At 46.6% G+C, this 26,239-nt stretch overlaps 1 protein-coding gene and 1 long non-coding RNA gene across 2 annotated transcripts; both read right to left on the bottom strand.

Moving 5' to 3' along the window:
• Window positions 1-555: 555 nt before the first annotated feature.
• On the bottom strand, window positions 556-1,830 carry LOC135816603 (uncharacterized). The gene is made up of 3 exons (XR_010553404.1): window positions 1,626-1,830; window positions 1,260-1,537; window positions 556-1,064 (listed from the first exon to the last, which is right to left on the bottom strand). It is a non-coding gene; the product is annotated as an uncharacterized LOC135816603 (long non-coding RNA).
• A 3,821-nt stretch (window positions 1,831-5,651) lies between these two features.
• On the bottom strand, window positions 5,652-23,678 carry LOC135817604 (G2/mitotic-specific cyclin-B-like). Its single transcript, XM_065330822.1, has 8 exons — window positions 23,542-23,678; window positions 23,284-23,472; window positions 22,810-23,067; window positions 19,546-19,707; window positions 17,469-17,705; window positions 15,809-15,949; window positions 9,165-9,272; window positions 5,652-6,566 (listed from the first exon to the last, which is right to left on the bottom strand). Exons 1-8 carry the CDS (start codon window positions 23,569-23,571, stop codon window positions 6,471-6,473), a joined length of 1,221 nt encoding a protein of 406 aa, XP_065186894.1. The 5' UTR covers window positions 23,572-23,678; the 3' UTR covers window positions 5,652-6,470.
• Window positions 23,679-26,239: the final 2,561 nt, after the last annotated feature.

Raw genomic sequence — 26,239 nt, 5'->3', positions numbered from 1 at the left:
TGTAAGATGGTATGCCACTGACTTTTTGAGGGACCCTTCGTTTCTAAAACATTATTGATTTTTAAATCACGACAACATTATTATAAAGTCAAGGAATTTCTCTTGTTTTCTTCTTCAGTGTAAGAGAACATCACCGCTTTCAGTATGTCTCATGTCAAGAGGAAGCATGACAACGTATATGCACCACCAACACTGAGAATCCAATTACAGATTTGGCCGACTGTGGCGAGTATCACAGAATTGACAATGCACACCGAATTAAACTGTTCTAAATCCCTCTCTCTTCCTGTCTCGTCTCGCTCGCTTCTTTTTGCCAACTTTGGGTGTCAGCAGTTACGCATGCGTACATGCACGCACCAATATACGGGTGCGCACGTACTCATTGGCATGCACAAACTGCACATGCACACACACGGCATGCACGAACTGCGCATGCACGCACATTCACACACACTGGAATGCATGCATGCATGCACACACACAAACCTGGTCCTGGTAAACACTGCCATTACGGTCACCTGTCCCCTTGCAGGGCCGACAACATGGAAACGACGAGCGACGGCAGAAAGTCGGCAGTCTGCCAAGAGATCAGGGACCATATTCAATCGGCACGACAAGAGAGCCATCTTTGGCAGCACACACACACATGCACACATACACACACACACATACTGACATGCCCACGCTGTGCATGCCCACACTGTGCATGCACACACACGAACACACACATGGTGGATGCTCATGTGTCTCAGATTCAATTATCTTTTCAAAGTTTGGTAGATTCGGAGACATGTTGGCCAGAATTTCATAGCCGAAAGTCGCCAACACCGGCTTGACGCTAGTTAACTCAGGCTTTCTGCTAGCTTCCAGTTCTCTTCTCACCGCAACAACACACCAACCACCATGGTATCTTTTTGGTGTCTCTGCAGTGCAGTTGACTATGGTGGTGGGCTGGGGTGCTGCTGCTGTTGCTGCTGCGGATGATGCTGGCATGATGGACGGCTTTCTTGCCACTACTGTACCGCAAATTACGCTTGAAAACACAGCTGATGTGGTCTCCAGGTCTGGACAAAACGCACACGGAAAACAGCGCAGTATTTCTATATTAAAATTGTCACAAGTATTCATCCAGGTAGAAAATGCCATGTGTATCCTGATTCCTGATCATCACATAGTTTCTTAAATCTACCATTGCATTTCTTTTTACGAGTTTCACATTTATGCACGATCATTAGGCAAGTAAAAGAGATGATACTCACCCAGGACATCCATTTTCTCATGACTTGGCAACTTGGACAGTGTCTCGAGGAGAGACGTCCAGGCCAGATTAATAGTGTCAACCTTACTCCTCTTCACCATCTTCAACAGGTCAGTTCGGCGATGACGATCAGCATGTGCAACATCACGATAAAATATGTCAATCTTAGATAAAAGGTTACAACTTCGGGGCTGTTCAACTTCACGGCGTAGTGGATGGCCCTTGCAACAGAAGTTTCCCTGGGTCTGTACTTGACTGGAGGTTGATAAATCGAATGCTCTGTACATGCAGCATGCGTGTGTAACAAACCAAAACAAAGCTATTCAGTGATAGAAGTATTCACTCGATAAAGCTTGGTTTTACTCACCTCTCGCCAAAGTTCCAAACATCACTCGTAAAATGGCTACCGATATCTCCCTGTCCAGCATGACCATGCACTGCCGACGAATCCACGACGAAGAGTGATAATACTACAAAAGGGAAGCGGAAATCTGACGAGAAGGTTTATGTATGGAGACGTCAAAACTGCTCCGCTTGCAGGAAGAACCAAAATAGATTTTGACATTTTGAAAATCCCGCGCCGCGGAATTGGTGAATGTGGCACAAAAAAGATTATTTGGAAAAAATCGGCGTGCTCCAGCGCGAGGCGAGCATGGATCACGCTCGCGCATCTCGTTTCCACTCCCGGTATTTGACGACTCCCTGACTGATATGCATGCATAAAAATCGTTAGCACTCGCTTGGAACACTAACGATTATCGATTGCACTGTTAACGATCGATATCCGAGTTATCGATATAATTGTTTCAGCCGGTGCCCTAATAATAATAATAATAATTTTGAAAGGATTGGGAGAACTTCAAATTCAAAGGATCAATTGGGAAAGTGAACTGCCTGAAAAGAGAAAAAAATCGCCAGACCCACCAGGACTCGAACCCGGGACCTTGCTTGTCATGAGCAATGCTCTAACCACTGAGCTATGGGACCGGGCTGAACCCAGAAAGCGCTGACAAGATTTTCACTTCAAAGGCAGCTCACAACACGTGCCACACATACTGATGGCACTTGGGTCTTTCTCCCTCCCCCAGGGGACCAACCACGGTCAGTTTCTGGACCCTACCAGAAGTGAAAAGAGAGTGATAAATTTTGAAAGGATTGGGAGAACTTCAAATTCAAAGGATCAATTGGGGAAGTGAATGTGGCGATTTTTTCTCTTTTCAGGCAGTTCACTTCCCCAATTGATCCTTTGAATTTGAAGTTCTCCCAATCCTTTCAAAATTTATCACTCTCTTTTCACTTCTGGTAGGGTCCAGAAACTGACCGTGGTTGGTCCCCTGGGGGAGGGAGAAAGACCCAAGTGCCATCAGTATGTGTGGCACGTGTTGTGAGCTGCCTTTGAAGTGAAAATCCTGTCAGCGCCTTCTGGGTTCAGCCCGGTCCCATAGCTCAGTGGTTAGAGCATTGCTCATGACAAGCAAGGTCCCGGGTTCGAGTCCTGGTGGGTCTGGCGATTTTTTCTCTTTTCAGGCAGTTCACTTCCCCAATTGATCCTTTGAATAATAATAATAATAATAATAATAATAATAATAATTTAGGAATGGGTTTGCTCCCACACTGGAGCTCGCGCTATTCCGCCGACGACTTGACACTTGACTGACTCACGACTGCCATCCAGAGAACACGAGAAGTCCATCGAACCTTCGACTCGGCAAACCTGCAAGAAAGCACCACTCCCTGCTCAATACACAGTGTTTCGGGGAATTCACCCCTCATCAGTTGAGCTTGAGTAGGCTGAGGAAGATTGTGCCTGAAGAGCACCACTTATATAGTGCTGTCCAGGCACAAACATCACCAGGGATACAAACTTACAGAGACACTCCGTTTCCAGCGCGACAAACACCTCGTGAACACCAGATAGCAGCGTGAGTCAGTTATCGCTCCTGGACGGTGAGAACAGACGAAGAGGACCCTCGGTCATTCACAACGCTGTCACCTCCAAACCACCTAGTCGCACGCCCGCGCTGGGCACAACAGTACGAAATAGAGGTTGCGACTTCGGCGATGATTTTGTTTAGGAATGGGTTCTTCTCGTGTTCTCTGGATGGCAGTCGTGAGTCAGTCAAGTGTCAAGTCGTCGGCGGAATAGCGCGAGCTCCAGTGTGGGAGCAAACCCATTCCTAAACAAAATCATCGCCGAAGTCGCAACCTCTATTTCGTAATAATAATAATAATAATAATAATAAGGCCAAAACAAATAATGACCTTGTTTCCGGTCGCCCGACCGGGCCACTTTTTCCCAAATTCTGAAACTTTTTTTGGTCCCAAATGTATACAAACAGTGGCAATGCCATGTGTGCAAGTGCACTCAACGAGTCATAACTCAGTCAAATCTCAACCGAATTCCACAATCGAAACACCTACAAGGTAGCAGAGATTTTCAGCTGTCGGTTCGAAAACCTCCGGGGTCGATACGAGCTAGAATAACGGAGCTGGAAGGACTCGAACTGTTTGCTTGATTTTTCAGGATGTACGAAAACAGGAATACACCACATGCTGTACAAGAAGGCAGTGAGTCAGTCAACTTTGACATTGATCCTTGCCATTATAATGTACAATGCATACATGTATGTGTACAGTCCATTCAGAAAAAAATGAACTTCTAGCTTTTGGCCATAAATGGGTCAAACGTTGAGTTTTTTTAGAATTTTTTTCTGCAATCCCATATGGAATCCTCTTCCAATTATGTTTCTGAAGTTTTTTTGTCCAAAAAGCAAGCCATAGGAAGAATAGGATTTCGGCCAGGTTTTGCCCCAAAAGCACTGAATTGGGAAAAACCATCAAAATCCAGGCCGTTTGACCCCGCCTGCAACAGTGCATTCTGCGGTTCGAACCCCAGTTCAGGCACCCTTTTTGGACCCTTTTTCAAATTTCAAAGTTCGCAGCACTGCACTGTGTACGATGAAATCACGAAAAATCGCCAAATACGGGAGCTCGCCAGAGCCAGGACCCATCTTTTTATGAATGGACTGTAGGTGCTCTTGTCCATCAATACCACAACGATTGAGGAACCAAAAAAAGTATCCAAAAAAAGTTTCATTCCGGCCGACCGAGTCTCCTTTTTGAGGGGTTGCCGACCGGAAACAAGCCTATTTTTTTTGTTTTGGCCTAATGATGCTGTGAAGAAGAGGTTGGTGTGACTTCGGCGATAGTAGGGGAAGAGAGTGTTGCTCCCTACATGTACATGGGAGCTCGCGGTTTTCCTGCCGACTTGAATCAGTACCCTAGCCTGTCTGATCTAGGCACCGGGCAAATATGCTCGAAAAATCACCCATCATGCTTTCTCGCAATTCTTTCAAACATGCCGATATATATCGATAATTCCCAGAAATTCTCACAAATTTTTGCTTGAAATCCAGGTTTTTCTTCGCATCCAACACAAAAGGTTGCATTCTCAAACATAAAGGAAACAAAAAATTATTCTTTTTCTGTTTTCCGGCTCTGGCAAGTTTCGATAGCTTTGCTGGTTTCAGCTTGTTCAGCAGAGAAGCCACCTTCTTGCTTTCCTCATCCCTTTCACTTTCAGCCTCCTCCCCATCCGCACTATCCACTCGACAAACGTCAGTAACCAGCCGATTATGCCCGCGAAATCACCGATTATGCTCGTGTGATTTTTGCACCCTAAAATGCTTGATTTAGTGCCGGCATATTTGCCGGGTCCCTAGTCTGATCGGCTCCCTGCTCCGCAGCATTGATCACTTCAGCAGTAGGTCTACCCTGCCTGATCGGTTCTGATGAAAAAAATCCATATCAACAGCTACTGTGTTTTTGATCTTGATTTGCAAATAATAATTTCTGGGGTTGACACGCTCTCACGTACCCAGAACACTGGGAAAGTGCGAAATAATTTGGGACCCAAAACTAGATGATTACCCTCACTTGACTGACTCACGACTGCCATCAAGAGCACACGAGAAGTCCATCGAACCATCCACTCGGCAAACCTGCAAGAAACCACCACTCCCTGCTCAATACACAGTGTTTCGGGGAATTCACCCCTCGTCAGTTGAGCTTGAGTAGGCTGAGGAAGATTATGCCTGAATAGCACCACTTACATGTATATAGTGCTCTCCAGGCACAAACATCACCAGGGATACAAAAATACAGAGACCCTCCGTTTCCAGCGCGACAAACACCTCGTGAACACCAGGTAGCAGCGCGGGTCAGTGTCGCTCATGGAGGTGCTGAACAAGCACTCGACCTGGACCTGGAAAAGGAGACTGGAGTGTCCATTTAATTTAGGGGTGAACACTGCTCACTGGAAAAAATGAGTTGAATTCAGACGTTGCCGGCATGCCATCTAAGAAGCGAAAATTTCCCGCACAGCAAATCAAGATGAATATTCAACATCAATTGAGCCTCCTGGACCCGCACTTGAAAAGTTGACAGCCAACACTTGCATTGACCGCAAGAGAAATTTGTAATTTTACACAGAAAGAGGCAAGAAGGACACCCGGTCCAAAGATGAAGAACAAAAATCAAGCTAAATACGGTGTGCATTTTGACAAAGGCGCTGAGAGTTGCAGTACTCCAGTTAAAACGCTGAATGGAAATAAACTACTAAGTGCATGTTTGTAGACATAGACATGGGGTGCACATCACCATGGACCACATCTCATAATAGCTCCTAGCCCCTAGCGCTAGCACGATAAAAGTATAAGTTAGTATGGTACAGAACCAGCCTACGAGAAATGGGCATGCATGCAGGAACACATGCTGTTTTCTAGCCTAGACAACAGTAGTTTACAGTAGGAAGAATTAGAACAACTCAACAAGCAAGAAAAGCGAATGAAATCAGCTTGAGCTTTCATGAACGTCAATGTATGATATGAATGCCAACGAGGCGTTAATTCCAGTTATCCCAGTCATTATCTTTACCATCGTAATATGCTTTTAACCATCAATATTCAATGTAGACCGTTGGAAGAGAGTGAGAAGTATGCTATAGGGTTAGCAGCACTACCAGCAAGAGTAGGAGCAGGATATAGTGCTACTAGCAGGTGTAGTATGTATGTACAGTGTATGAGTAGTGACAGCAGTCAAAAATAACTTCCCTTGGCCATAGCCACCGTCTCAGGTCACTGGGAAAATATAATTTACTCCAGGAAGTACGGAGCAGAACCTAGCTGATCTCTTCAGCCCCAGTCGTCAGATGCTATGATAGGGCCAAAGCAGCAACAGAATCAGCTTGAAGTTCACTCATCTTACTAACACCCATGAACGCAGATGACGCGTACTTTTCTCTGACAGCCTGTAAGAGCGGGAAACAAGAAGAAGCGAGGGTGTGTGAGAATATGTATGCACTTGTGTGTGCACGTTATGTAGGGAGATGACAGGATATCAAATACCAGAAAAAATGTTTGTTTCGACCCCGAATTTGGAAGTGTGCCCGTGGTCGCACACTTGTACTTGACAAGCACGCTGGCCATGTAAAGAGTACTAAAGACTGCTCTCGCACATGGCCAGCGTGCAGTAGGTAACCATGTGTAACAGGAGACCTGGCTGTACTTGTAAACCCGGAGAGCAAAAGTCTGATCTGGCGGCCTCTTGACCTCTCCACTAACTGTTTTTTTAACCTGTCAGTAACTATGGGAAATTTCGGACAAGAAAAAGGTTGCCAGGAAGTGACAGCCATCGTGGATGAAGTTCGGTATGAACGAACAAAAGCAGAAGGGGTCCAAACTTCTCGTCTTTTTCACTGTGTGCTGGCTGAGCATGAAGGGTTGCCTCAAGCACCTTCTGGAACAATGGGATACTCTGTATGCATTCTTTGATCATCAACGGGATAATCCGATATTAACCCTTGAGGGTCCGACCTAATTCACTTGAATACAGGAAAATTGAGGGAATGCAATATGTTCGTACCTCATTTCGGTCATAACTTTAGTTCTAATCATACAATCTTCACAATCTCGGGCATTTTGGAAAGGCCTCCACGAGGAGAGCAGAATTTGCACTGACTGAGTACTGTAGGGGTCACACATCCAGCGCTACGCCAAAGATCTGCGAAGCCTGACTCCGGGGTAACGCATACCAAATTATGATCTCTGCAAATTCACAAATTTTCGATCGCTACTCGATATTCATCGCCATTTTGGGGTGAAATCCTTTTTTGCATGCCTTTGGAGCGACAGAGCACAAGCTAGTGAAGTACCGTATTTCCCCGTAAGTTAGTACGTACTAACTTTCGAACTTAGCAGCCACATGAGTACTAACTTTCGGGGAGTACTTTTTTATCGGGGGTAAATGACACGTAGTGGGAAGCCTGCGCAACTCTAGTGTCCGTGCATATGATGTATGTACTGTACGGTGTCTGTACATGTAGGACGGGTACGAACTTACTATCTTTCGGGGGGAACTGTCTTTCGGGGTGATAACCTCGGGAGTGGAAAGTGTATTTTTATAGGGGGGGGGGGGGTACTAAGTCATTGGGGAGAACTAACTTACGGGGAAATACGGTAGTAACGTAGAGGCCCGAAATAATTAGTCGAATCGTCTCAAAAATAACAGTTGTGCGTTCTGCGATGGAGGAGAGTGAAATGGCGTTGATGGGACGAATTAGCTTGCATATCGGGCTTGGAGACGACTTTGCTGTGTTCCTGTGCTTGATATGTGGAGGTTGCTCGATGGAACCTGGTATCATCACGTTGCTCTAACCAGGAGCTTTCCAACGAGCCCAAGATTGTGAAAATCGAGTGAAGGAAGCTAAAGTTATGACCTCAGGTTGAAGGTGAAAATTGCGTGTCTGAAATTTCTAATTAGACTCGGGTGGAGAGCCAAGGATTAACCCTTTTCGTGCTGGCCCCTTTTTCTCCAGCAAACTGCGGTTCCAGTGCACTGACTCACTTGGTGTCGTTTTCGTGCACAGGTCCGAGGGAATTTTTCTCTCAATTCAGTTGATGGATTTTCGTCATCCTGGGCTTGTTGGAAAGAACAGGACCAAGCGAATCCATCCTGGTAGCTCTGATCTCAATATGCACGACGGTGCAACTTCTACGTCCTCTTGAAACTACCTCACGATGACTCGGAAGGGCACAGGAACTCGATCTCACATTCTTTTTCAGTTTCTTGCTCCAGTTCAGCCGATTTTCACGATTCAAACTGCGCTGCAAAGCTGAGATCCACGTACTTCCACTGGTGTCCATTACGCATGCGCGGTGCCAAAGGGAAATCCCCTGGCACACAACAGAAAACTGTGAACGTATGAACAAAAAAATTCACGATCGCTTAGTGCCGTGAATTTCGTGTTCACACCGTCGCCGCTCCGTTCATCTTTCTCCTATCGCGAAGAACTTTATATCGCTGGAAAGCTGAGATCAACACCTTTCCAACGGTGTATCGTTCTGCTTGTTCAACATGGTTGAACAAGCAGTCACGTGCTCCTGCGTACACCAGTCGCCTGGTCACCGTGCCTGCAGGGTGCAACTTACAGCCTGTTTGGGTGCATTCCTGTCACTCGAGTTGAACCTTGGTGTGAAAGTTGTCGCCTGCTGGCGCGGTGACCAGGTGACTTGTGTATGCAGGAGCACGTGACCGCTTGTTCAACCATGTTCGATTGTTCCCATTTAACCATGTGTCAGCCCTAATTATAAGAACATGTTCTTATATGCGCGGAAAAAGCAGTACAGTGTACATGTAGCTCTCTGTATGAATTCACCAACACCTTCTCAACACCTTCTCAACACCTTCTGAAGGTTCATTGTGTCCGAGATGGACCCAAAAGTCAATTCAAGTCCGTACCCAAACACAACTACTGGGCTAGACCACAACAGCCCAATGAATCAAATACCATTCGCCCACCCACCATCATGGACAGTGGACAGGAAATGCTACTTTGTACCACACCTACCGTGATTTTCTTCTCAGATGCCGTCTTGGAAAGGAGATTGCCTAGTTTGCGAGCACAGGGAAGAAGCTTTGCCTCACTGCAGCCACTGTGATGCTCAACAGTCGCATTCTACAGGTATCAGTATCAACAGAGCAACACAGCGCAGCACATGTACAAAATCAGTGATACACTGCTAGCAGCTAAGTAGGGGTGAAACGAACACTAGAACGTTCGACTAGGTTTGCGCCAAAAGGGAATTGAAGAGAATTTGATTCGCTACTTCAATGTGTCGAACATTAGTCGATGCATGGGTAGGTACGTGCAGTCCCATGCTTGTACTGCAACTAGCTATGCATATCACTCAGAGCTCAGCCAGCCACCCTCAGCCCCAGGCATGCTCTCATTACAGCACCTATTCAAACAAAACAGTATTGCAGATATTCCAATTCCTGGTTGTTTTACGTATTTGAACTTACAGTTCGGTTTTGAGTCGGAACTTCTCTCAGTAGCTTGTGCGATGGTGGGCTTGGGTGGGACACTTATTTGTGAAGAATAGTTCATGAGTTCGTCAGAATGTTTCGTTCGCCTCTATTGGGGTATGTTTCAGGCCTATGGTCACATGCGTGTGTGTGCGCGCGTGCACGTCGTGCATGGCCCACACAAAGCATCGACTTGGCTCACCAAAACGCGTACTCACCAGCAATGGATTTTCAAAATCTTGGTCTCTCTGAAAAACTGGGAATCTCCTTTTACTTGTCCAAAATAGGCCATATCCATGACGCCACAGACATACATTTTGTATGCGAATAGATCGGGAAATAACACTTTCCATTTTCACAAGGGAATCTGATGCTCTTCAAACTGAATATACTCGTATTTAATATGAATGTATGGAACATCGGACATCCAACTGGAAAAAATGCCTGGCAGGAAGTACGTTGTTGTAGTGAAACAAGAAAGAATTCGGTCATCCCCTATCTGTCCCAACACAGAGTCTGTCTATCTCTGTGACGTCACAGTTCTGGCCTCTTCTGGAAAAGTTATGAAGTCATAGTGATAAATTTCAGGGGAAGTCCGGTGAAATTTTTAACCCTTTAAGTGCCATAAGTGGTTGACAAGATTTTCCTGTCAAGTGCCACGATCAGCTGAGCAGGAGTACTTTCTGAATGCCACGGTCAGCTGGTTCTCACCCTTCCCTCAGTGCCACGCAGATTTTTGCAATTGTGCTATTTTACAGTTATAAACTTCAGGACGGCAAGTGATGGTGATATATTGCTACTACTCAAAGATAATGTATATATGATATGTTCAGAATATCATCAGCAACATGTTTCAGAGCTCAGCATGCAGAAAAATAGTAATGCCAATGAATGCAGCAGTGTCAAAGTGAAAATAAGTCAGCAAGACGGAAATGCGCACATACAAACTTAGTTTGCAGCAGCGGTACAACGTAGCAAAAACTGCTTGTGGTATGGAGATAGTTGCTAAATTTCACAGCAGTAGCGCAAGGTTATGCACTAGTCCGCGTACCGTACTCTGTAGTCGTGCAGGGTGTGAAAGCGCTGGAAGCATTCACCGGGACACATCATGCGTACGCACTGCACGCACTGCCAGCTAGTTTGCTTCCGGTGGTCCGGTCGTCTGCTGCACACAACGCAGTCTCGCTTCCCTTCAACAGCTAGCTGCGTACAAAAGTGTCGCTCAGTTAGCCGAGCTGTGTCCACATCGTCAGTAGTTGCTGGTACAGATCTGCGACGTGGTTCACCAATCGGCCACTGTGTTTCAGTGAACAGGGAAGCGATGAGCGCCTTGTGGAATTCCTTTCCGTCAAGGTCTTTGCCTGTCATTGCGTTGTAGATTATTTTCGCGTTGTGCACCGAAATTTCCAGCAGCTGATGGAAAAGGATCAGGTACCAACGGCGGTGACGATGCGGGAATGCGTAGTAGCTCAGCATCTGATCCGCCTCGTCCACGCCGCCCATCAAACTGTTGTAGCTGGCGATGCATGATTGCTTTTTCACGGACCGAACTCCTTGAGGCGCACGCCGGTCGCGAATATCTACATCGACAACTTCACAAGAGTGAATCGTCGAGAGAACTGTCACTTGCTTCTTGTCCGGCCAGGAGCATGTGAGAACTGTTTCATCTCTCCAGAATCTCGGCGGCGTGCCCTTCTTTTTCCTGTCCTTACATGCTGGTGGAAGCCCTTTCCGATTGACTCTCACTGTGCCGACAGCTCCCATTCCACGGCGCGACGACAGCCACTGAAATAAGGTAGGTGACGAATAATAATTGTCCATGTACACTACGTGCCCTTGGCCGAGGTGTCGAACCAATTTCGCCACTATCTGACTGCCCTTCGATGTGTCGGCCATGGCTACGTCTCGGCCCTCGGCCATATCCTTGCCGGTGTACAGAGTCCACTCGTATATGTATCCCGTACCCGGCTCCGCAAGGACGAATGCTTTCACGCCCCACTTGGTCGGTTTGGCCGGCATATATTGTTTGAATGATAGGCGACCCTTGTACGCAATCATTTGCTCATCCACAGACACATCCCTCTTAGGGTAGTAGGACAGTCTGAAGCGCTTGACGATTATGTCCAGGAATTTACGAATCTTGGCGAGAGGGTCTTGATACCTGCCGTGCTCGTCATACTCGATGGTTGTGTTATCCACGAAATGAAGGCACGACAGGATCAGTTGGAAACGATTCCTGGACATAACCTTGGCAAAGCCGGGTGTCTGGTAGAGCCAGTCCGTCGTCCAATGGTCTGCCAGCGCTGGTTGCTCCACGATGCTCATGGCGAGCAAGAGTACGAAAAACACTTTCAATCTCGCGTGACGAGATGTCATGCCACTTGCGCATCCGGGAGCTTGGAAAGTGAGCGCCGAGGGCTTCCAGTTTTCGCTGCGCATACAGATTTGTTTGCGTGACGGCTATGTCCACGGCTTCATCCGTGAACATCATAGCGAAACAGTCTGCCGGCGAGATGTTTTCATCGGCCTGTGCCGTTGGCCCACGTTGGCGAGTTACTCCCGGCAGCCATGCACTCGCATTCGCGGTGTCGTTGTCAGCCGTGACGGTCCGCCAGTTCCACACTCGCGGTTGTTCTTCGTCGTCTTCGTCGCTTCCTTGAAGGTCGCTATCGTCATCTTCGCTACTGCCGACATCGAAGCCTTCGAACTCAGACTCATCAGACTCACCGTCAAAGATTCTGTGGATTTCACCGTCAACTTCCTCCTGTGTCATCTCTACCTCTCGCGCTGCGCCTTGAGTCGCCATTGTCACTCGAAAGTGTTTGAGTTTTGAACGAGCGTTTCTCGCTTTTTATAGATACGAACACCCGGTTTTTTCTATTGAACTAGATACCTCCACCCACGGATAACGCCAGGTCAAAAGCGTGGGACGGAGCTACAGACCTCTGGTACTGTAGGACACGTCCAAAAATACCCCTCCGTCGGGCTCTTCATAGAGCCTTGGCATTCTCACACAGAAGTGTGTCGGACTCTCTACGTCGCCCGTGGCACTGTAAACTAGAAGTACATAGGGCTCATTTCGGCAGCCGTGGCACTTGACAGGTGACAAGCCAGGGGCTCTTTTCGTCGACCGTGGCACTTAGAGGGTTAACCCTTTCACTGCCAGCTGACCACTCAAGGTGACAAGGCGCTCCCTGCCAGGCTGTCAGCTGAGCTGTACACCCCCTCCCTGCCAGGCACTTTTTGCCTCCAGCTCGAAAAATCGAATGGCCAACTTCTCATGGATTTTTTGGTACTTTCTGTACGGAATATCGCTTTCCAAAGTATACATCGTAGGTAGACAACTCATAAAGGAAGCCATTGCCGTCGAAAAAAATCGCAAAATCCGAAGTACAACCGTGCTGAGCGCTCTAGCGCCAGCCGCTGTGCAAAAATGCATGTCATGTCATGCGAAAGTGCGCCGTGCGCCGCATGCGCTACATACACTATGTACACGATCGGCCCGGACACTCGCGAAGTAAAGTTAGTTGTTGTTTTGGAGAGAGAAGCAGATCCTTTTTTTGTTAGCTGGGATTGAAAGATCTGCCAGTGGACCGGAGAGCTACAACACTGGAAGCAGAAGAGATGGCGTGCGGAATGTTCTCTGTCTTCGTGGCAACAAGACTTCAGTTGCGAGAAACTTTCGTCCTGTTGTTGCGGACGAAATTCTAGTTGCTGCCACCAGAAAACTCGGAGAACGAAACGATCGTAAGTCGTTTGGTGAAGCAGATCGTGTCGGTGAACAGCTGCGGAATGTTCTGCCGCCATGGTGGTCGTTTGTTCTCCTGACCAGCAGCAGTCCGAATACATTTCGACTTCGGAGAGTGAAGCGCTTCCCTGTTCCGTTGACAAGCGCGGCGTTCGCGGGTGTAATGCACTTTCGCATCAGCTTGCAGTAGATCGTCAGGTATTGAGCTTGAGGTAGGTGTCGTTGTAGGAAGAATATAATAATTATGTTGTAGCTGACATACCTGTGGTGTCTCTTGACTGTGCTGGTCGCCATTGTAACGTGGTAGTTCTTAGAAAAGTTTAGTTCTGGACTCGGTGAGCGCCGGCAGCGCTGTTTCCGCCAAGTTTGCAGTGAATGCGTCCGTGAGGAATCCGTCGTGTGGTTGTCTCTACCCGTGACTCCAACCGCCTATCGCAATGGATAGCCGCCTGGAGTCTTGGGCAATGGCTAGGCATCAAGTCTGAACCAAATGCCATGCTCCTTGCAATGAAAGTTGACGGGAAAGAGAAAAAACGGGCTCCGACTCAGCAAGGTGGAAGTGCGTGAGAACCGATTTCTTCCGCGCCGCTCGGCTAAAAATCAGATGCGCATTTTCAACGACGCTGGTTCGATTTTTTTCAAATGGCAACCCATGCTTCTGGCAGCGTATTTCGATGGGTATGGACCTCTTCTAGGGCCTAATGGCCCTCTACCACGGCTAAACATCTCCAATAGTCAAAAATAGTGGCCCAAACTGGGTGAAGTCTGCCTGTCAACAAAAGTCGACGGCGGCACTGGGGACTGCATGTTTGCTTGTCGACTTTCGTCGACAGTGGCACTCAGAGTGCATGAATGCGCTGTCGACTTTCGTCGACAGTGGCAGTGAAAGGGTTAAATTTCAGGATCTGTAGAATTTGGGGCGCTGGGTCGAATGGTCTTCGCCCGAGGAGGCTGCGGTCCATGGTTCGTCAAATATACCCAATCGAACATGTGCAAATTTGAGCGCGCAGTCACTAGGCCCAGACAGATCCTGCCGGCAATTCTTTCGCGAAATATCGAAGAACTGAAAGAGCGGAAATTGCTGGCAAAATCGGAGCAAAATATCGAGATGTTGGGTAAAATCGATGCCTGATACTTGGATTTCCTTGTTTCTTACCCGTTCAGCATGATACGCTGCCCAGGGCGAGATCATGTCACCGAAATATCACTCATAAAGGAAGCCATTGCCCTCGAAAAAAATCCGAAGTACAAGCTTGCTGCGCGTTCTAGCGCCAGCCGCTGTGCAAAAATGCATGTCATGTCATGCGAAAGTATGCAGCATACACTTCATACACTATGTACACGACCGGCCCGGACAGTCAGGAAGTAAAGTTGTTGTTTTTGGAGAGAGAAGTAGATCCTTTTTTTAAGTTTTTTTTTGCTCGGTGGGATTGAAAGATCCGCCAGTAGACCGGAGAGCTACAACACTGGAAGCAGAAGAAAGGGCTTGCGGAGTCTTCTCTGTCTTCGTAGCAACAGGACAGTTGGCGAGAGACTTTCGTCCTACATACCTGTAGTGTCTCTTGACTGTGCTGGTTGCCATTGCAACATGGTAGTTCTTAGAGAATTTTAGTTCTGGACCTAGCGAGCGCCGCCAGCGCTGTTTCCGTCAAGTTTGCAGTGAATTCGTCCTTGAGGTATCCATCGTCTGGTTGTCCCTACCCATGACTCCAACCGCCTAACGCAATGGATAGGCGCCTGGAGTCTTGGGCAATAGCTAGGCATCAAGTCTGAACCAAATTTCATGCTCCTTGCAATGAAAGTTGATGGGAAAGAGAAAAATACTCGCACCGACTCGGCAAGGTGGAAGTGCGTGAGAACCGATTTTTTCCGCGCCGCCCAGCTAAAAATCGGATGTGCATTTTTCTACAACGCTGGTTCAATTTTTTTAAATGGCAACCCATACTTCTGGCAGCGTATTTCGATGATCTCTTCCAGGACCCAGTGGCCCTCTACCACGGCTAAACATCTCCAATATTCAAAATAGTGGCCCAAACTGGGTGAAGTCTGCCTGTCGACGAAAGTCGACGATGGCACTGGGAACTGCATGTTTGGTAGTCGACACAAGTCGACAGTGGCACTCAGAATGCATGCATGCGCTGTCGAATGCAGTCAACAATGGCAGTGAAAGGGTTAACGTTTGGCCTAATTCAGAACGGCGTTGGGTAGCAACACAGTTTGTTTCTCCGCAGCTGGACCACTTTGTTGCTGCGGCACTGTCCGGAAACCAGTGATGCAACAGGTCAGACTGACAGACCAGACCCCCTCTGCTACGAAACGATTAATTCAGTAAAATTGAGGGCCCGGATCCCCAGATGGCACTCGAAGCAGAACTCGCCAAACACACAAAGGAATACACCAGAAAAGTTTCAAATTTGTAAATTGCAACGGCTACGTACCCATGTTCCACGGCCCAATAACTTCATTGTCAAGTACAGTGAAGCTGCAGCAACTTGAGATGGAGGGAATGCTGAAAAGTCATATTCTGGCAAAGTCAATTCCATCAAGTATTTCGCCACGGTGTGCATCAATGCATCTGCCTGACAACACAAAAAAAAGAAAAAAGATTATAGATCCAACACTGTAACTCCCAAATGTTTTCCTAAAGACAAACATGCAATGACACTCGAGAAGAGAAAAAGGTTTCAGGCTCTTGACAATCAACATTTTCAAAAATTTCCACCGTCTTCGATGTGTACGAGCCTATGCATTTTTACTGTGTTGTTTCTGGCTACTGTTCATTGTGCTGTTTCTCTCACATCTCTACTAAGTACTGTCTCAGCTTAATTGGGCTTGTTCAGTTCTTTTTTTGCCTGTAGTCCACATGATGATAACGCAGTAAAAGCACTTTTTGGAAAAGTTTTGATAATGCTTATCGTGAAGGGCATGGAACTTGTTTTCTTCTCGAGTGTCACCCCAAATGTTAATGACAATTATTATCTTTCTGTACACACAAATTAGGCTTATACAGACGCTGACAGATGGCTTCCAAAACCTTTAACTGTAGTCCATAACCATGACGACCACGGCACAATACAGTGAATGAAGAGTCGGAATACGAATTGCAACAATCAGTACTAGCCAACAGATGATTGTACACTGAAGACTTGCTACCACGAAACCTACGCACACCACTAACATTCTCACCGGCACTCTCACGATCACTACAATCACTACAATTACTACAATTATTATATTGAGCGTTTCATGTTGTTGACGTATTTATATGACTATCTACTTCAGCGATCGAGGAATTCAGTTGTACATGAAATTATGCTCAATGATTTCGAAAAAGTGATCCTAAAGCTTGCTACAGGGACTCGGAATGGAGGAATCGAATCAACCCTGTTTAGTAGGGCAAGACCAGCAAATCTCCCCCCCCCCCCCACACACACACACAGACCCAACACTATCTACACACACGTGCGCGCGTGCGCACGCACTTACACACGCCCATCGTTGAAGCAATTATAGCGAACAAACTATAGTAGACATAGCAACTTGTGCTGGGATTACACCATCCAACAGCCTGCAAGGCTGATGAATTGACCGCCACTAAATTTTAGCCTGGTTTACCACACACACACACACACACACACACACACACACACACACACACACACACACACACACACACACACACACACACACACACACACACACACACACACACACACACACACACACACACACACACACACACACACACACACACACACACACACACACACACACACACACACACACACACACACACACACACACACACACACACACACACACACACACACACACACACACACACACACACACACACACACACACACACACACACACACACACACACACACACACACACACACACACACACACACACACACACACACACACACACACACACACACACACACACACACACACAGCTGTACAGTCATGCACTTCATGCAATGGAAATCTACTCAAGGCACAATGCCTATCACTCTGCACCGACATTATTAATCCTGATGTTGCCTGACCATAGCTGGTAAAAATAATCTAAACAATATCACCAATACTTACTCCACCAGCCTTAGAGTTTCGCCGAAGAAACTGCAAGCAGAATGGCTTGCCCAGCTCAAAATCCAGTGTCTTCAGGATTTCTCCTTCCATTGCTCGGATTTGTACTTGACTATATGCTCTGTCTGTCACAAATACAAAGTCCTCCACCATCGGCGCATACGTCTCCTCGTACTTGGAGGCGATAAGCATTGAGGTGACGCCCACCAGCTGTAACTTAGTTCTCGGCACGTTGACAAGCTACACAACAAAAACAAACCGCACAACATGATGCAAGTCCTCAGTACACAGAGCCCTCAAGTAAACACAAGAGCCCCTGAACTATAAAGAAATATCTTTCATTTATTATCGCGATGAGGTTCCGCGCACGGTGTTTTTGGTTGTTACTAGTACAGGTAGACTCCCTCTAATTCGAACCTCAAATTGCCAGGCCCCAACTTCGAAATATCTGGAACTTCTAATTATCCAAATGCAGTTCCATGTACTGATATGTATGTCAAAATGCTCGAAATTACATGCTGATTATTTTTGCACATTTTATTTGCAGGCAGGCATAGTAGGATGGTCTAAGACCATGATTGAGAAACAGAGGGTGTCAGGTTCAAGTCCTGCTTGGAAGCGGAAGGAATTTTTCCAGCCGTGCTGCGACTCACAGTTAATTGGGAACTCGTGGCCTGGCACGAGGGTAACATGGATGCAGCTAATGGGATTTCAGTCTTTGACCACTTGGTGGTGGTTCTGATCTACTCACCTCCCACCGTTTAGGGGCTGCATCTGCGCCCGTGATTCTAGAGGGTGGTGGCGTTCCCACGGCGGATGCGGAAAACTCGGCTTCTAGCCGAGTCTCACACGAACCGTGAAATTTATTTTTAATTTATTTGCATCAACGAAACGTAGGTGGTCATGAACAACGAAATCGGTTCATTTCATCAACACACTGGATCGACACAAAGTCATTGGACATTATCTTCATCTTCTACGAAGTTCTAGCGAAGCAGTTTTCAATCGCTGCAGCTGTCCTCAGACAATTTCGACGGAAAAGAACAGCGCTGCCTTCTCTGCGTCATGAAAGCCCGTCGGAGAGCAGCACGTCGTTCTCAAGAACGGAAGTGGAGCATAGGCATAGACAATTTGTACGCCTTCCAGTTGTTTTTCAGTCCCAAACTTCTCTGTGCATGAGCTGGCGCGGCATGACAAGCCACTAAGATTCGCAAAGGGAGCCAGCCACCTAGAAGAAGTCGTCTTCAATCAAATCTTCACACTTTGCCTTGCACAGGCTTGAGAAGGTGGGTTTCTTCAACGCTAGTGTCAATCCTGGAGCGGACCAGGGATCGATTTTTGAGTTACTCTTGGCTAGAGAAGGAGAACAAATGAACTTCGAATTACGAGTAGAGTAACTCCACCTCACTTTGAAATAAGGGCTCGAAGGACCTAGTCACTGTACTGTAAACTGCTCTTCTGTACCAAAACAGAGTTCGAATTATCCAGCAGGCACACTTTTCGTACTTCGAATACGCATACGAATTTGACTTGAAGTGACTTGAAGAAGATCGGTACGACGAAAAAGTTCAAATTACACGGAATGTTCGAATTATACCGTATTCGAATTAGAGGGAGTCTACCTGTATCATTATTTTAATGAAAACCTGAAGCTCTGAAGCTGCATAAGCACCGTTATGTTCCAGTGCTTTTCTCAATAGATACGTACAGGATGTAATAATGTCAAGTCACAGTGATACCGGAACTGGAAAGTAAGAGATGGAATAATGTTAACGAAAGCGATATTCCGCACAGAGTGCAACGAAAAAGTGAAACCCCCATGGGAAGCTGGCTTTTCGATTTTCTTAGCTGAAGGTAAAGAGTGCCCGGGCAGGAGGTGTACAGGTCAGCTGATGCCTGGCAGGGAGTGCCTTATCACCCCCAGTGGTCAGTTGGCAGTGAAAGGGTTGATATAATGCCATTCCGATAAGGCGAGAGAGCATATAACTATAGTCTATACAATCACACACACACACACATACACACACGCACACGTGCGAAGAGCAAAAGCATTGTAGAGCAAGCAGAGACATGAACATACCGATAGGAAGCGATCAATGATGGATACGGTCACATAAAGGGTCTCTTGTAGCAGCTTAAAGCGCTGCTGTACTTGAATAAGCCAGTCAACGAGGACACTACGCATTGCACTCGTAACTTCACGCTGATCAGACATGAAGTCAACTGGCACCACATACTTCCTCTGTGGGACAGACAAAATAGCAGACACAGCATACCATAGTTTATATAAAAGCTACAGCTTGTATGCATTTATTGATCGAATTTCAGAGGCTTGTGAATGGGACCTGCTTCTATAAAGCTTTTTCAAGGACGCCGTTCCCGCCACCACCCCGGCGCTCACCCCGAGATTGTGGTGAACTGGTTGCAGGTCAAAACGCATTGAAAAGTATACGAACTGTGACAGGTTCGTCTCGACCAGGGCTTGGAGCGATCCTGAAGCTTGTTCTTTTTCACCCCGGCAACTGCTCTGACTCAACACGAGTGTCCGACATCAAGTGGAGCGCCATTCTACTGCTTCTTTCACCTCCACGCATCCTTTCCCATACAAAGTGAACGTGAACTGGGCTTCACCTGTTCACCAGCGATATACACACACACACACACATACACACACATGCACGCACACACGCATACACAGGCATCTACGTTCGTATTACAAATCTAAGCGCACACAAAATGCCCGCAATCACGCGTCTAAACCCGGAGCGCCCATTGCTGTCTATGTTACTGGGTTAAAATATATACACACATGTACCGGAAGTCCGCTGTAAACACTTACCCTCCCCTGGGCAAGTTGTACATGCCTGTATGCACTGACCCCATGCACTGCCTGTATGCACTGACCCCATGCACTGTCACTGGTACGGTACGTGATAAACTTAAAAAATATCTCCACACCGTGGCACGAAGAGCTCTTTTCTACAACAACCTATGTCCACTTTCCTGATCTCTTCTGGCACTGACTACAAAGTACACTAGGAAAAATAAACTTCTAGCCATCACTTCTTAACGAAATCATCCCACTTATGGGCTCACCACACCTCAGTAAGTGGGTGAGCTCCTGCTCCCAGTGAAGGTAATATGTGTTGCTAGTGCGGGTGGTTAAAATCAGAGTGGATCTGATATAAGCATCACTACAGTACAGTTGGGTTCCGAAGAACTGGGGGGTCAGCCGTGTACCCTAGGCCGTTCTTATTATCATGTTCTATGGTCTATGCATAGTTGAGTCGCCATGCATACATTGGTATGCTGTGCTTGGTGACATTCTAGCCTGTTCGTTCTTCAGCACTACGTTCTTTGGTATCCGACAGTACTGTACACTAGTATTGCCTTGAGCATCATACATATTTAAACACACACACACACTTGTTCACCGCACCAATACCGGTTATGTGGGTCTCCCCCTAGGAGATGGAAGAGAGATTCAGAAGAAATCACGGGGAGATGACTGAATTGGCCATTGAACAGCCCAACAGCCGACAACCCCCAACTTATGGGCCAATTTCAAAAATTACCTTAGTTATGGGCTCATTACACCGCAGTAAACGGGTGAGGACAAGAAGCAGAAGGACTCATGACCGAAGGACATCGGTCCTGGGGTCCCTCCACACTACCCCCCCCCCCCCCCCCCCCCCCCCGGTGACGATAATACTTGTTATTAGTATGGGTTGCTAAAGTGGATCAGATATAGGCTTCACTAGCACTTATGTACACTTCAAGTAGAAAGTATAAGCCATGAAGCCAACAAAGGTGGCACGCACAACAATACACTTTCAAGCAGCTGAGCCTGATAGAATGAGACCCAACCACTTTTTGGCACAAGTGCACCCATCAAACTAGTTGGCACCACACACACACACACACACACACACACACACACACACACACACACACACACACACACACACACACACACACACACACACACACACACACACACACACACACACACCATTTGACCATTTGACGCCCATCGCCGGAGGCAATGATAGCGATACTACAGCAGAAGCCATAGCAACTTGTGCTGGGATTGCACCATTCAACACACACACACACACACACACACACACACACGCACACACACACGCACACACGCACACACGCACACACACACACAACCCACGACACACAAATGACCAGTACAGATAAAACAAAAAACCACTGTTGTATGTCCAAACACACTGAGAATGTAAATGATTTGCACACACAAATACAAATGCACACACGAGTACAGGTGGAATCCTGATAATTCGAATATGGCTTAATTTGAACATACCACATAATTAGAAGTTTTTCCAGGACCGATTTCTGTCAATACGATTCCCACATGAAAATTTCTGATAATTCGAACCTCAAACCGGACATGTCTGGTTAATTAGAAGTCCCACGGATTCCACTTACATAGAAAATGAGTGGGATTTGTGCTGATAATTCGAAGTTCACTGTACACTGTACTGGTCAGTTCAGTTTGCATGAGCAGGCTGTGCCAGTCAGTTCAGTATCCGTGAAATCTGTATCTAAGGTCCATAGCGCAACTCTGCATGACCATGAGAGCATTTTGACATACATATTGTGTTGTGGGTTCATGTTTGGATAATTAGAATGTCCGGATAGTTACAGGCTTTTTTCCTGGCATTTTGAGGTTCGAATTATCAGGATTCCACCTGTACTAGAATCCATATGCGCATCCATATTAACAGAGATAAGAACAAGGCATTTAAGTAGGGCTGAAACAATTATACCGATAACTCGCATATCGATCGTTAAGAGTGCAATCGATAATCGTTAGTGTTCAAAACGAGTGCTAACGATTTTTATGTATGTATATGAGTGACAGTATTCTAGCTCTTGCACTCCATCCGATAGTGAATACGAGTACAATCATGTACTTTCAAGCGCAGTAAAATTGATTTGGGGCTTTGAAAGAGATCGGAAGAGAATACACTTTGTCTTTTCAGTTCATTTGCGGGAAAGGTCAGAGATAAGAGCAGTTGCCGGAGGGTGATGACAAGATTCTTCACACTAGAAACAACATGAAATTCTCTAGGTCATGCTGATAAACCAGTCAGATGTCTACAGATGTCAACAGTGCGGTACCACAAATTTCTAACGTAGCAAAGGTATCGTGGAATTTTTTCATAAACTGGTGTTCGAGGTACACGGGTAGAGCCGACAAGAATCGATAAAACCAATATATCGATCGTTAATGATATTGATTGATCGTTAAGAGTTATTGAATGATCGTTTCAGCCCTACATTTAAGTATAAGTAAACTGATGCTCACCTCCAGTTGCATCATGTATTGGTAAATTTCAGCAACATATTCCGCACACAGTTGAGGATTGTCTCGATCAGCAGAATCGATGTCCTCAATCTGCAAAAGCTCTGAAAAAGCCACAGCGGCCTGGGGAACGTCTACCTCATGCGACTTCTCCTGCGCACCTACAGTGGCCCGGGACTCTTCTACAACTGTTTTATCATGCCGAGATATCTTTCTAGCAGCTGGTTGGTGTGCCTGAGATTCCTGCAGTCCAGCAGTGCTCTGAAAAATCAATATGGAAAGAGATTCAATGTCACTGAAAATTGGCAAAGCCGAGCTACACAGAACACTTGTGATAACAGGAACCACGTATGGTCACAAAAAAACATCTACTCGCATTATTTACTACAGAAATATGTGTTTTCATGATCAGAAATGGGACAAACAAGTTCGTATCTTCAAGATAAATGTGCACATCCATTTCTAATTCCAACTCACCTTCTTCGGCTTCTCAGGAGCCTTAGAAGCCAAAGATATTGGTTTTCCGAGATGCTTCTTAGTGGGAGGTTTAGACGGTCCTATCAAGGAGGACTTGTTGCCGATCTCTGCCAGTGCTTTTCGTGCACCAGGCTTGCCAACTTGTTGGTAGCCATGGCCTCCTAAAGAATTGTCAATGGTCGAAGACCGCTGCAACACAAACAGAGCAAAACTTTCACTGACAGAAAACGGGCCATTTGAGCGGCCAAGTCCTATTACCAGCGAGGTTCGGCGAGGGACAGTAGCCATGAGTTCTTCAGTTCTTCTGACACCAAAATTAGCTTTGTTCTTTCACAAGTCACAACACAAAGTACAACAGGCCAGTTTGAAGGGAGAGAGCACAGTGCCGCATGCAACGACCAAAACAACTTTTCAAATTTCGTCGCCTGGCCAATCATTGGTCAACGCAATCGTAGATCTACGTCATCACACTTCGGGGTCGCGTCGAGTGACTCGAGTCTCAGGACTCACACTTTACCGTATCAGCGTGCAGCATGCGCCGGCGCCGTTCATATGAATTCACTTCCGCACCGTATTATCGATATATCCTTATTTGCATGCGTACTACATGTACAGCTGTGTACAACTAGATTCCAGTGCGCCGCTGGCCTTCCCTTTTATTTTGATGGGTTATGTACTCTTGGTTATAGGGAGGTTCTGCTATACGTGAAACGTAGAGAAATCACGTAGAGAGCAGGTGTCTGGGTTAGAGTCTACGGCTTCGCGTGTTTTGGCTCCAGATTTCTACGCGGAGATGGGGTTCTCTACGTTGTGGCACACGCAGAGAAAATGCGTACGGATTTGCTGGGTACCGGGTATCGATCAACTGCATGCAGAAAACTGCCAAATATGGAAGGGGAAATTCCCAGTACACATTCCACGTGACTTCTCTAGGTGAAACGTAGAGCAGAACAGCATTTCTTTACGTTACGGGAACGCGAAGAAAGTTCGCGTGATTCTTTGCGTCGCGTTCCCAAAACGTAGAGCAGAACCTCCCTAGTACTAGGGAGGTTCTGCTCTACGTGTTGGGATTGGGAACGCGACGCAAAGAATCACGCGAACTTTCTTCGCGTTCCCGTAACGTATAAGAAATGCTGTTCTGCTCTACGTTTCACCAAGAGTACATAACCCAGGTTATGTACTCTTGGTTTCACCTAGAGAAGTCAAGTAGAATGTGTACTGGGAATTTCCCTTCCATATTTGGCAGTTTTCTGCATGCAGTTGATCGATACCCAGCAAATCCGTACGCATTTTCTCTGCGTGTGCCACAACGTAGAGAACCCCATCTCAGTAGGGCTAGGGAGGTTCTGCTATACGTGAAACGTAGAGAAATCACGTAGAGAGCAGGTGTCTGGCCTGGGTTAGAGTCTACGGCTTCGCGTGTTTTGGCTCCAGATTTCTACGCGGAGATGGGGTTCTCTACGTTGTGGCACACGCAGAGAAAATGCGTACGGATTTGCAGGGTATCGATCAACTGCATCAAGAGTACACCCTTTGGTTATATACAGAAGCCTTGCTTGGTAGTTAACATGTTTTTCGATTTTGACAGCATGTTACAAGGCGAGGACGCGTAGTGCTCCTGACTACAACCATAAACCGGTTGGCAGAGTCCCGGTCTTGCGACCATTTGAACCGTATTGCAATTATAAAAATCCTACCAACCCGTAGAGTAACGAGGGTCCGAACCTGGGTTTTCCCAATACGGTTCAAATGGTCGCAAGACCGGGACTCTGCCAACCGGTTTATGGTTGTAGTCAGGAGCACTACGCGTCCTCGCCTTGTAACATGCTGTCAAAATCGAAAAACCCTTTGGTTATGTACTCTTGACTGCATGCAGAAAACTGCCAAATATGGAAGGGGAAATTCCCAGTACACATTCCACGTGACTACTCTAGGTGAAACGTAGAGCAGAAAAACATTTCTTTACGTTACGGGAACGCGAAGAAAGTTCGCGTGATTCTTTGCGTCGCGTTCCCAAAACGTAGAGCAGAACCTCCCTACAATTTTTTTGTAGTCGAGTCTGGAGCCAAAACACGCGAAGCCGTAGACTCTAACCATGCTAACCCAGACACCTGCTCTCTACGTGATTTCTCTACGTTTCACGTATAGCAGAACCTCTCTAGTAGGGAGGTTCTGCTATACGTGAAACGTAGAGAAATCACGTAGAGAGCAGGTGTCTGGGTTAGAGTCTACGGCTTCACGTGTTTTGCCTCCAGATTTCTACGCGGAGATGGGGTTCTCTACGTTGTGGCACACGCAGAGAAAATGCGTACGGATTTGCTGGGTATCGATCAACTGCATGCAGAAAACTGCCAAATATGGAAGGGGAAATTCCCAGTACACATTCCACGTGACTTCTCAAGGTGAAACGTAGAGCAGAACAGCATTTCTTTACGTTACGGGAACGCGAAGAAAGTTCGCGTGATTCTTTGCGTCGCGTTCCCAAAAGGTAGAGCAGAACCTCCCTAATTATAATAATATAATTATCTCTAATATAAGTGGTTAGAGCATCGCTAGCTACAAGTGAGGGTCCCTGGTTCGAGTCCTGGTGGTGACAGTCAATTTTTTCTTCAGACTTTTCCCGTTTGTCTCTTTCCCTCAAACTAGTGAAGATAAGCACGGTCCTTTATTTTTTCAGTGTCCTCATTTCAGAGGCATTGATTGATTAGTAGTAGAATAGTAGTAGTAGTAGAATTTATTATTTTGATAGGGAAGGCCCTACAGACGTTGCCGTCTTGTTACAGGGAACCCTAAGTGCTCTTTACAGAGCGAAACAAAAACGGATAGATGCTCAACCTGACGACACGAGACAGGCAGAGAATTCCACCTATCAGCGCCAAGGAAAGAAATAGAGAACATGCCATATCTAGTGGTAGCAGCGGGCAAAGAAAGTGAAGAGAATGATTGCCCTCTAGTG

This window comes from Sycon ciliatum, chromosome 5 (assembly GCF_964019385.1).
Source record: "Sycon ciliatum chromosome 5, ocSycCili1.1, whole genome shotgun sequence".
NCBI classification, from domain to species: domain Eukaryota; kingdom Metazoa; phylum Porifera; class Calcarea; order Leucosolenida; family Sycettidae; genus Sycon; species Sycon ciliatum.
Note: the sequence above shows the minus strand (reverse complement) of the source record. Positions and strands in the feature narration are given on the sequence as shown.

Excerpts from the sequence above, each read along its gene's own strand:
- LOC135817604 (XM_065330822.1), bottom strand. The coding sequence starts at position 23,571 with ATGGCTACTGTCCCTCGCCGAACCTCGCTG. Across the intron at positions 23,473-23,541 it reads TCCCTCGCCGAACCTCGCTG|CGGTCTTCGACCATTGACAA; the intron begins GTAATAGGACTT and ends TTTGTGTTGCAG. Across the intron at positions 23,068-23,283 it reads CTCCTGAGAAGCCGAAGAAG|AGCACTGCTGGACTGCAGGA; the intron begins GTGAGTTGGAAT and ends TTGATTTTTCAG.